Source organism: Microtus ochrogaster, chromosome 5, assembly GCF_000317375.1.
Source record: "Microtus ochrogaster isolate Prairie Vole_2 chromosome 5, MicOch1.0, whole genome shotgun sequence".
In the NCBI taxonomy this organism is placed as follows: Eukaryota; Metazoa; Chordata; class Mammalia; order Rodentia; family Cricetidae; genus Microtus; species Microtus ochrogaster.
Genome location: NC_022012.1, coordinates 21,086,589 through 21,098,833, shown reverse-complemented (window position 1 = coordinate 21,098,833; position 12,245 = coordinate 21,086,589). Strand labels below are relative to the sequence as shown.

Sequence of the window (12,245 nt, the reverse complement as noted above, 5' to 3'; positions counted from 1 at the left end):
CCTCCGCACGTGCACTCATGGCCTTTGCATTATTTGCCTGCATCTTCTTCAGGCCTTTCTTGTTGTGCTTCTTGGCAAAGCGCATGTTCCTCAGGAACTTGGGGTCAACCCCCTTGAGAGATTCGTATCTTTGTGACTGGGGTTTCTTGATGCCGGTGCTGTGCCATTTCAGGGACTGGTTGTGTGTGGTGTGGTTCTTGGACTTGGCCATGGCTGGACGGTAATCGGCGGCTCCCGAACCGCCTGCGACCGGAAGAGAAAGAGACCCAAAACAATATTTTCAATTTAGGTTGGCTTCAGTTGAGACAGAACTGCACATTAGGCTGAAGAATGTCTATTCCATGTAGAAAATGAGTAGAGAGTGACAAATTTTAATTACTTTGGTCTTAGTTAGGATTTCTGTGGCTGTGAAGAGATAACATGAGCACAGCAACTCTTAGAAAGGAAAAGTTTAATCAGGACTGGCGTATAGTTGAGAGGTTTAGTTCATTATCATCATGGCAGGAAGCCTGGCGGCATGAAGGCAGATATGGTACTGGAGAGGTAGCTGAGGGTTCTGCATCTTGATCTTCAGGCATCAGGAAGTGACAGTGACACACTGGCCAGGCTTGAGCTTCTGAGACCTCAGTGCCCACTCTCCTAGTGACACACCTCTTGTAAAAAAGCCACACCTACTCCGTCAAGGCCATACCTCCTAATAGTGCCACTCCCTATAGACCTATGGGGGCCATTTATATTCAAATCATCACAACATCTATTAGATATCAACTTTTCACTAGGAAATCAGTACTTACCGAACTTACTTTATCCTCACAGTAATTATTTTAGATTAGTATATATTAAATGGAGGCAATGCCAAAACATGCATTTGTTTAGATGAATGCTTCACATGGTTGAACGTTTTGGGGGAATTGACTATCATTGCTCCAGAAAGATATTAAAACTCATAAGTGACCAACTACACAAGCCAGTGCACATTTGAGAGACAGGCAAGATGGCCTTTTTCAGAGACATGGTGTTCATAGGCACATTTAGCTGCTTAAATCAATGTAAACAAAGTACAATTAGATTTAATTTTCCAGGGCACGCACTTCTCCTTCACTGTACCAATAACTACAAGCAGCTGGTTGCTATTATATGGACAGTATATACAAACAGATCCTCAGGATACGGTAGTAACTCAATTGGTAGAGTGCTTGCCTTCCACAAACACCCTGAGTTCAATCCTCAGCATCTCATAAACCAGCGTGGTTTTCCAAGTTTGCAGTCCCAGAAGTTATGGGATAGAGGTAATGGGGCCTGAAGTTCAAGATTGTCTTCCTAGTCCTAAAGAGTTTGAGACCAGTTTTTGATACAAGAGACCCTGCCTCAAAAATTAAAAAACAAGTTGGGTATGGTGGTGTACATGTTTAATCTCAACACTTAGGGGACAGAGTCAGGCAGATCTCTGTGAGCTCAAGGACAAACCATCTACGTAAGGAATTCCAGGCCAGTCAGGGCTCCATAGTGAGAAGCTGTTTCCAGAACAGAACTGAACAGAGGATATTTTCATCCCTGCAGCCGTTTGTGCTCACCCTTCCTAATTTAGGATATTGCAGCCTTGAAACTTCAACCTGGAATCCCTACGTGAGTTCTACCTCTTCCGGGGATGAGTTTTGTCCAGGTGATGCTGGGAGGTCTTGGAAACGCCCCCTGCAGCCTCATGGGTCAGTACTCCCATACCACTGAGCAATCCTCTCTAGAATGTTTCAATCAAATTTATCACATTCCAGTTCTTCTGCCTCAGGTCATTTCTTCTTTTCTGCTCTATTCTTCATCAGAGAGATAAAGAGCCTAAGACAAAAGAGAAGAAGCTGCTTTTGAAAGTCTTTCCATGTTTGTCAGCTAAGAGTATGCGCTTTAGAAAATTAAAGCACACCTTTAGTCTTGGTGTTTGTTTTACTTCCCTGCTAAATAACTTAGGGATGATGCTTGCTTGCTTAGGATAGATGCTTGCTCACTATCTTCCCATTTCAACTCTGGCTGTCTTGAGTATCTCCTCAGTCATTATGGTCAGATTTGGGTGTGCAAACACTTCAGTCAAAGGAGTACAGAATCCTGGAGGCTCCCATGTCGCTAACATTGTCATGGAGTTGAATTCCTTAGAGTGTCTTTCTCCCTACATGTGAGACACCTTCTGGTTAGCCTACATGTTCCTGAAGGAAGTTTGAGGAAATAGTTTAAGTTTGGCTACGAAAGTGAAAAGGACAAGATGGAGTCACTAAGGGGCTGGTGGTCCATGCAAGTTAATCTTCATGTAGGACTTAACGCATCTTAAATGAAGATGACAGTGCCAAAGGCAGTGCCCCCTAAATGCGAAGCTCTTGGGCGATGGGGAGGGTGACTCTGGAAGTTTGAGCTCTCACTATGAACACATTAAAGTATGCAGAAATGGTGGTTATTCAGGGGATCCTTTTAAAGGAACTATTTTGGAAGCATTTGACTTCTCACATAGAGGCACTGATGGTGAATGAAAGAAATGACCAGCACTGAGGTTCAGTCTGGAGTTGGGTGTGCTGTTATTGCGTGTGTGCCTAGGATTCAGAAAATCCCATCTTTTCCCATCAATATCTCACTCTTCTATTCTTTCCTCCTTGACCCTCAGTATACAAAAGGAGGCCCTATCATTGCTGTGCAAATTGAGAATGAATATGGCTCCTACAATATGGATAAGAAGTATATGGCATATGTCAAAACGGTAAGTGCTCTGCTTCTGTGGTTTGTTATATTGTGGCACAAACACATCCCAGATGCCTGTAGCTTGCCTGGAACTGTGAGCTGTGTGGATGGATAGGGTCCAATTTTATGTTTGATCTTTGGTTATATTCTAGTCAGTGGCCTGGCAATAACACGGATGTCTCTGACAGAAGGCAGAGACCCACACTAGGACAGCTTCACCTTCTAGGACTCTAAGCTTCCTTCTGAGTGACATTTAACAAGTGCTTTTCCATTCTTTTACTTTCAGATGTAACTATTTCTTAAGATACTAATAAACAGCACATAATATACACAGCCAGATTTGCTGTTGCGCTGGGAGTGGTGAAGGTCAGAGGGTCGGCAGTTCAAGGTCACCCTCAGCTACATAGTGAGTTGGAGGTCAGCCTGTGTGACATGAGACCCTGTCTCAAAACACCACTGTCTGAGTTTCCTTTTCTGTGGCTGTGGTAAAATATCTGACAAAAGCAACTTTCGGAAGAAAGAACTTATTTTAACTCAGGGTTCAAGAGCCAGTCCTTCTAGTTGGGGAAGTGAAATCAACTGGACCTCAGAACTATTATGCCTGCGTTTTGGAACCCCAAATAAATTCATGAAGCCAGTTTCCAATCTAAATACAAATGGACCTTATTTAGGAAGCTTAAACTTGGATCACAAACCTCCAGCACAGTGATGCTTCAGTGGGTAAGGAGTGAGCGAGGCCTCGAGCCTGAGGAAAAAGAGCCTTTAAAGGGGAAACGCCAGAATTAAGGTGCGTGCATGTTTTAGGGTCTTGCGATTGGTTAGAGTAAGATGATTTCTGAAACCATTGGTTAGTTTTTGTGCACGAAAACCCTAACAAAGAAACAATAATTACTGACAAGGTATCTGCGAGGGCAGGATGTCTTCAGAGACATTTGATCTTTTTTAAATGATTCTGGTCCTGCTCCTTAGCTCCTCAATTGGCTATTTCTAGGGTATCCATTTAAATTAATATGCTATTGCAGCATATTCCTGGAGCTGAGGTCAGCTCCCAGTCTCTATATGGCTTAAGATGATGAAGCCCCTTTATAAAAAAGAGTCTGCAAGGTCAGATCCTTACACACACACACACACACACACACTTTGACTGGTTCCTGAGAATTTCAGTCATGGAACTCTATAGTTTCCCTGGTCTCTTGGAGGAGGGACTGATATTGGGTCCATATTACCATCAGTTGGATGGCCCCAATTTTTCTTTTGTAAACTGGACCAGTTTTTTTAAAATGCAAGGCCCAAATGTGAGTAGCAAAACTAGAATAAGGCCAGGCCTTCTCTAACTTTGCCATGGATTCTTTCATTATCCCTGAATAGTCAACATAGAAGCAACATTCTTTACCTAGTGCTGCATATAGTCTCCCTATGTAAGAGAGTTTTCCTTTGACTTCGTTTCTCAACCAGGGATCACAGGATAATATATTCTTTTACTGTAATTGCTTCTGGCTGACTTTGGGACATTGTTGTCAGGGGCTAAGAAGGCAAAGAGGGAATTCAGGCAATGGGGTTTATCGGAAACATCTGGTCCACAGACTCTGTTGAAAATACAGTGAGCATTCACATTGGCTGCACTGGTCCACATCAATTTTCAGCAAGTCCGGGGCTCACAAGTCATTCAGAGCAGGTTGTAGTCAGCAATAGATGCTTGGATGTTTCTGCCAGGCAAGTGGAAACCTGTTGAGACAAGTTCAAACTAGGAACATGAGTTAAAATTTATGTACTTAAAGGAAAACAATACATTTGAAACTTTCAGGTCCCTATCATATAAAAAGAAGATAAAAGGTATTTGTAAAACAGCAGGAGTAGACTCATTCCTTTGTGTCCTAGCAAAAACTATAGATTTGGGTTAGAAACAAGTACGTTTCCCTTCTGCCCCAAAAGCCAGGTATGGATTGGACAGAGATATCTTGGGCCTGATGAGAAACATCTTTAAGTTGATATTTAGATAGCAGCCAGATAAATCTAAAATCTTGAGCTTGTAACCCAAACAGTAAGTAGTTATTGCTCTACCAGCTTATCAGAACTATACCATAGAAGGAGAAAGAAATCTGAAATAATTTTCATATCTTAATCATCTATGTATATTGCTATAACCTGTATTTACATCATACCTTTTATATCCTCAGACTCTCTATATAAAATGAGCTAACAAGTTGGGAATAACCATGTGGAAGGATCTGGTTGTCTGATGCTGCCGAGCTGACAAAAGTTATAGCTAGCTTAGCCATCAATACTATCAGAGCTCCCAGGAGGATAAATAATTATACCTGAGAACAGACCAAGCAGCTTTAGAATCTATTAAAAATTTCAGGAACCAGTCTATATACAGTCTTATTCAAGTTTACATACCTTTGGAGGCAGAAGTATCAGAACAGCAGTTTTTACCAGGCCCATAAGGTGAGAGGTTCCTGTGGAAGAGGGACATGGAAAAGACTGACCTTATTTTGTCTAGGCAAAAGCGGTGCAACCAATTCTCCAACGTCCTGCTGTTTGCCCACAGTCTGGTGTGGGTTCTGGCAGCAGATGGTGCATTGAAGCATCCTGCCTAGTGGTCAGCATCATCATAATCCAGATCAAAAAAAAAAACCATCATAATGTGCCATAATCTTCTCTGGAGACTATTGGTCACTGCCAGGATCTAGGAGTCTCTGTTTGATATAATAAACTTTTTAATTATCATTTTAAATGCCACATTCCTCAGATCTCTGAGGGTTGCTTAGGTATGTCTGATTAGACAAACTTTGTTTCTAGTTACTTGTTTTAAGCTTGACTTTGAAATCATGTACAGGGAACTAAATAGGGCTTATCCCTGTAATTAATTATTTCAGTGCTTTGAGGATGACTGATTATTAACTTGTCTACAACCCTAACAGTCTACGGTAATTTAGGAGCTTTCATAAAACTAGGGTTTTACATTATTTTCCTGTCAGGTTTTGCCTTTAAATTAATGATTTTGAATGGAAACTAATAAAGAAAACTAAATTAGCCATTCCAAGGGTAAAAATAGAACAAGTTTGTATTCAGCTGTTAATGCTGTCACCTGGGAAGGCAAGGAAAGGTGACAAGGAAAAGGTCTCATGGCAAAATGGGAACAGGAAGGACCTTAGGGGCTAGCATTGCCCTTGACAAGTTCTAAGGCACGGTAGTCATATATTAATGGCAGGGCCATAAGTTCCTTTTAGTATATATGACTCAGTTTATCCAAATTGCTTAAGTTTAACACAGTTAGCAAAGACAATGAGGTTAGACATACATTTTTAAGCCTGATTTGACCTTGAGTAAGGAGAGAGACATTTTCTAAGTCATTGCTTTTTAACCTTTTTTTTCCCTTTTTGATGCTTTGACCTTTTAATATAGTTTCCCATGTTGTGGTCACCCCCATTACAATTTTTTTCTCATTGTTATTTTCAAACATTTGAAATGCAGGTGGTCCTAGGCTACCCCTGTATAACCCCCAAAAGATTGAGATCCATGGACTTAAAAGCTGCTCCAAGCTCTCTGTCAGACAACTTAGATCATTGTCTTTCTGCATCACAAGAAATGAGTATCCCAGTTTTTGGTTGATATTTGTTGCTTATGGCTCTGACCCTAATTTTAGCTTTTTATTGTAAGTCCAAATCACCAGCTCCTGTGGTGTAATGGTTAATGCTCTGGACTCTGAATCCAGCAATTGGAGTTCGTACCTCGGCAGGACCTGTTCCTTGAGGAAGAGACTTGGTCAGTCATCCTCATCAACTCAGACCGTGAAACCCAATATAAGCAGGCCGCCCATGCATGCTGCAGCACTGTGGGGGGGGCATATTTCACTTCACTTTAAGTTCATACATTAACAATATAAAATATTTCATAAGCACAAATGTTCCAGAATCTGCTCCATTTCTTTGTATAGTGTTTCTGATGACTATCACCTGGCACTGGCATTTTTAAAACTATTAGGTTTTATCCTTGCAACTGGACTTTCCTTGGGCCTCTAGCCTTGCCATACATTTGCAAACTTCGGCTGCTCGCTATGATCTCTTCCTGCCTTTCACCTGGGTGTCTCTCAAATTACAAAATTACCTGGCAGAACAAGGTACATTCTTCTGTATAAAAGCATTGAGGTGCAATTTTAACATTTAGCATATATATGTGTATGTGTGTGTGTATACACACAACACCTTGTTTTCAGGAAAGGAAATTATCCTATAAAATGCATAATATAATATAATATTATATTATATATATTAATACATATATATCTTAAATACCCATTGTTGTCTCCTAGGTAGGCCCTTTCCATGTGGTCACCTTAATCAAGATGGTGGTGAAATCATATAATATCTATCTTTCTTAATTTTTGCAAAAATGAGCCATGTGGTTGACTAAAAATGATGGCAATCCAAAATCCAAAACGAAATCCTGTCTTATGGTTTCTTTAAAATTACCCACATATAGATTATAATATACCAATTTCCAGTGTTACTAGTTAATTTTTAAACTAGTTTCAGTTTAATTTTAACAGATTTTTAACTATATTTAACAAAACAAACCCATAAATTTCAAAGCAGTTGAATGTTTATGTAAACCAAGTCCAAATTTTGGCTGTTCTGCTTGGTTTTCTCCTTGTCACAGTGTCAGACTGACACAGTGGCACAGAGGAAACTTTTAACTAAGTATGCCTGGGTCTAGTGAAGGAAGACCACAATCTAGATCTAGAGACAGCTTTTAAAAAAAGAACAGCATTAAACAGTTTCAACATTACCTTTATCAAAAAACATCTGAATTCTTCCTAATCCAAATCCAGTGTCCAGAGCTCAGAGATAAGTTTGGGGTCATGCCTATAAATTTGGCCACAGCAGTGTTGACTAGCTGCTGTTGGTGCAAAGACAGCAAAATATCCCAACCATTTCTGTCTTCATGCCATGCTTGCAACAAAACTTACAAGTACATCAGAAACATAAACAAAACAAGCATCAAGAAATAGATATAACCTATTAACAAAAAAAACAGAATATTTTTAAGCATCATTAACTTAATATGGTCAAAATTTTAATTTATTTTTTGTTTCCTTTTTAAATTTAGTATTTGCAGGTGTGAGGTACCATAGCAAACATAGTTTATATTCCTTGGACTTTTACAACTCCCTACATGCCCTCAGTCCATTGCTCCAACCTCTCAAACATCTCCACACCAAACAAACTTCTCTTTCCCTTTCCCTCTGCTCATCACTTCAGTTTCTTGCCTTCTCTCCTGCCCCTCAGTCAATGTAAAAACCTCCATCAGAAGCTTTCCTGTGGTTTCCCTCAGTAGCTTAGCACCCAGAGGCAGTAACTCTCTGCTGTCAATCACGGAGTGCAGCAGCTCCATCCGTCCTTCTAATGCAGGACCCTCAGCTGCTCAGTTCTTGCCCCAAGTGTCCCCCATGGCCATGGCTCCTCTTGCACTGAACTTGCTCACTGAATATTTTCACCATCCCATTTTCTCAGATCAGCCGCTGACTCCTTTCCTTACTGGGACCTCAGGTCCTTACATTTTATCTCTGTCTAGGTTCTCCAACTAAATCTTTAGGAAACACTTTGTCCAACTGTGTAGATGTGATTTAAAAATAAAAGGCCAATGGGAATAAATGCAGCCCGTGTTCTACAGAAGAATCCGTTTCTGTTTGTGTGACAAGCCTACTGGGTTTGTCTATACGGTCACCCACCAACAAGGCACATTACTCACTGGAGTGGACTGAAACACTGAACCTTCATCAAACCTATGGGAATCAGAGAACAGTGGCACAGAGTGCCAAGGGACGCCCTGGTTCCTCTCACTTGAGTGACTTTTCTGCCTTTTTTAGTTTTTGAAATTGACTCATAGAAACCAATAATTTTATGATACCAACAAAAGACTCAGAGGTGAATTCTATTAATTCTTTGGCTTTCAAGATATCGTAGTCCAAAAGCTCAAAAAAGGCACACATTTGACTTGTCTTAGAACCTGCAGCCACCACCTCAGTACTTTGCCCCTCCATTACATGAGTCCCTTCATCTCTTCTCTGTCTTGATTGAGAGTATCCCTGAAGTATTTGTAGTCAAATTAGGAATATTTAAGGGTCATGCAGGTGAAAGGGCCACCATGGGTGGAGTAATCACAATTTAGGTGCTCTTACCACTGACAGAAGAAACTACTGACGGAAGTGGATCCCGTGGATTTGGCTCAGGGTATGGTGATTTGGTGACAGCATGGACAGAAGCATTCAATTTCTGCTCTGTGGCTTAGAGCAACCCCTGGAGGTCCTTTGGGGAAAGCACTGCATTGGGTGATACAATTGCCCCTCTGCCTCTTCTCTGAGGTTTGGAATTTAACTGCTGTTGAGGAGTGTGGCAGAGGCAAGATTCACATTTTTGTTTTAACTTTTTAACATAAAAGTGGTTGCATGGGGGAATGAAGCCTTCCTCTCCATGTCTCAAATGAATGGTCTCATTTCCATGGCCATAGTTCTTTTTTTTTTTTTTCCAGCCCTAGGAAGAAGCAAACTCATGGGCCTAGGGCAACCCATTTACTTCTCTTACTGACTTTCTCCCCAGGCTTTGGTGTCAAGAGGGATCAGTGAGCTGTTCATGACTGCAGACGATGGCCTGAATCTGAGAAAGGGCCACTTGAAAAATGATATGGTATTGTCTGCATTTGTTTCTACACTGGCCAGGTTGAAAAAGCACAGGTCTTTCTATGGTTCATTCTTCCATTTCCTGGTGGTAAGAACTTGTGGTCAAAACTGAGTTAGGATGTAGGGCCCAACCTTGGTGCACAGCACCTGTTATGAACAGAGCGTTACTCCTCCCTTTCAAATGTTGAGTGGCCTAGCACAGGGAACAGTTGGGGCACAAGTAAGTTGTCTCCAGCTCTGACAAGTGTCCCTGACTGAACCACACAGAATGGAGGGTTTCAGAGCAGTGGTACTGCCAGGGAGCCATGGCCCTGGCCATTCTCGGAACAAATGTGTCCAGAGAACAAAAGCAGGGTTGGGAGTCGGGTGGGAGGGAATAATTGTCAGGGTAGAGCACTTGCTTAGCATGTGTACATGGGATCAACATGCTAAGAGGAAAGAATGAATGCATAGGGACCAAGACTATGAAAAGCAATAAAGCAATTCTTGCGTTCTCCCCTCTAAGCGATTTTGTCAACTCCATTCTCTTCCAATGCTCTTGTCCCTAGTTTATTTTGTTGTTGTTATTGCTTTTGTTTTTTTTGTTTGTTTGTTTTCTTTTGTGGCCTTTTCTGTTGTACTTCAAAGGTTACAATGGTGTTTTGATCTAGAAGTCAAGCATGAAAGAGATCCTGGATTTGACCGATACAACCAAAAACATCAAATTTTAGAATCTCAATTGCTTGATTTGCTTTTCATGTATTAATTTGTGTCATGAGGTGTATTTCAACCACTTTTTAACATTCAAGACCATCGCCATAAGTTCTAAGCGAAGAGCAATGTGTAAATCCATTCGTATATGCTTCTGTGGCTGTAGCTCTGGATACTGCAGTATTGAAGTGAGAATTTGGGACGCAGATGTCCAAGAGATTTGGTCCGGATTCTGCAGCGTGGTTCTGGGAGAGTCTGTTCTGTGTGGACATGGCAGGATCTCACGTGTGTTCTTTCCACCCACAGTGCTGGCCACTGTCCACATGAAGAATATAAAGAAAGAAACATATGAAGAACTCCAATCCATTCAAGTAAAGGCCTTTCAGACATGACAGCCGCTTTGCTTCTTGCCTTACTCAGGACTTCTTGGCTCACTTATTGAGGAAAACCTTGGTAGTAATTAGTTTAGTTAAAAATCTGAGTCCTTGGTGTTCTTAACTATCTATTTCAGGTGGTTTTAGGTTCAAATTGTATACGTCCAGAACACTTGGTCCACAGGCCATAGTGTTTGAGTGCTGTAGTCCTAACTCTTGTTCACTCTGGTTTTGAGGACATTGCCTTCTGCCATAGTTGAAAGCCCAGCATTTGTCATGATCCCTTCACCTGTGCAGTCCCCTGTAATTGAACATTGAAAACCTTCCTCTGTGTCTGCTGTTTCTCACCAGACCTCTACTCAGGTCACCCAGGAGAATAAAAGGATTCTATTTTTAGAAATTTCCAAATTCTACTTTTAGGATGTCTTGAAAGCATAATATTAAAATAGCAGTTGGTACCCTTCCTACCCCAAAGCATGGAAAAAATGAAGTCAGTGAAGGCACACGAGGAGACGATGTGGCTGGGAAGATCACGTGGGAATGGACGAGCAGGACTCTGCACTCCTGGGGGCAGCAGGCTGCTTTCAGTTAAAGTGCTGAAGCCCTGGGCAGCACAGCTCCTTTGCAGGTTGTTCAGGGCTGCAGAATTCCTAAACGGATGTGTTTATTTTCCTTCAGGGCAGAAGCCCCATACTGATGATGGTGTATACGACAGACTCTTCCGACACATGGGGAACTGCCCGCCAGTTTGGAAATCCACAGAGTGAGCCCTCCTTATGACTTTACAGGGGCACTGGTCTGGTTCTTTGTTTTGTTTCTTTTTTGTTGTTTGTTAATATACTTGAAGTTTAGGGACAAGGTTCTCAGATGTTGTATCACTTAACATCAACTTAGCTAAGTAGATACCATCTAGACATCAGCAGACATCTGCTCACATGGATTGACCATCGACTGAGCATCTCTGTGGTCATTGGAAAAGGAAGTTAAGTTTCTGTAGTTTTTTATTTTATATACATTTCACTATGCTATAAAAGTAATGAGAATGAGTTCTTCTGGGAGGGGGAAATACGATGAAGGTGTGCTGGGAATAGATGCCGGAAGTGGTATAATCCCTACTGGGCTGATTTTGGACTCATCACTCTCTTACTCGCCCTGGAGAATGGACGATGGCCATTTAAGTGAAGTTGAAGGTAAATGCGACTGGTGCCATCATTTCAGACTTGTCACTAAGAAGTTCACAAGGGATTTGGAAATACACTAGACATAGGTATGGCCCTAAAAAGTCATGAGCAATACTTGCTATACAGTTCGTATGCTAGAAAGAAAGATTCCCTCAAATTTGAAACCTAGATAAAAAAAAGTAATAAGTGATTTTTGTATCATGAAAACAAACACTGTCAACTACTCTAACAAGTCCTGGCTCATCTGATAGGATTTTCTGCGCACAGGCTCTAGCAGATCTTGAAGATTTCAGGTCTAGGTTGTTTGAACATCCACTACAAACTGAATTCTTCCATCCTAATCCCACCCCTGCTTCCCCATTTCTTCCCACCTTTCTGCAGTGCTGTTGAAGGATGTACGGGAGATGTTCATCCTTGGGTTCTCCTTCAACTTCTACATGTTCCATGGCGGCACCAACTTCGGTTTAATAGGTGGAGCTAGCTCTTCCAATGGTTATCTACCTGTAGTAACCAGCTATGGCAAGTACTTGGTTCCCAGAATTATCTCTAATCTGAGCTGCTTCCTTGTTGAATCTGAAACATGCCAGGTTAGGCCCCTAA

The 12,245-nt window shown here is 41.4% G+C and overlaps 1 protein-coding gene across 1 annotated transcript in view; it reads left to right on the top strand.

The window, feature by feature from the left end:
* Window positions 1-12,245, top strand: part of LOC101989346 (beta-galactosidase-1-like protein 2) — a 65,771-nt gene that overhangs the window by 39,484 nt on the left and 14,042 nt on the right. Inside the window, 4 exon segments of the mRNA XM_013346138.2 lie at window positions 2,578-2,737; window positions 9,321-9,401; window positions 10,396-10,461; window positions 11,143-11,227. Coding sequence (XP_013201592.2) covers window positions 2,578-2,737; window positions 9,321-9,401; window positions 10,396-10,461; window positions 11,143-11,227 — 392 coding nt within the window.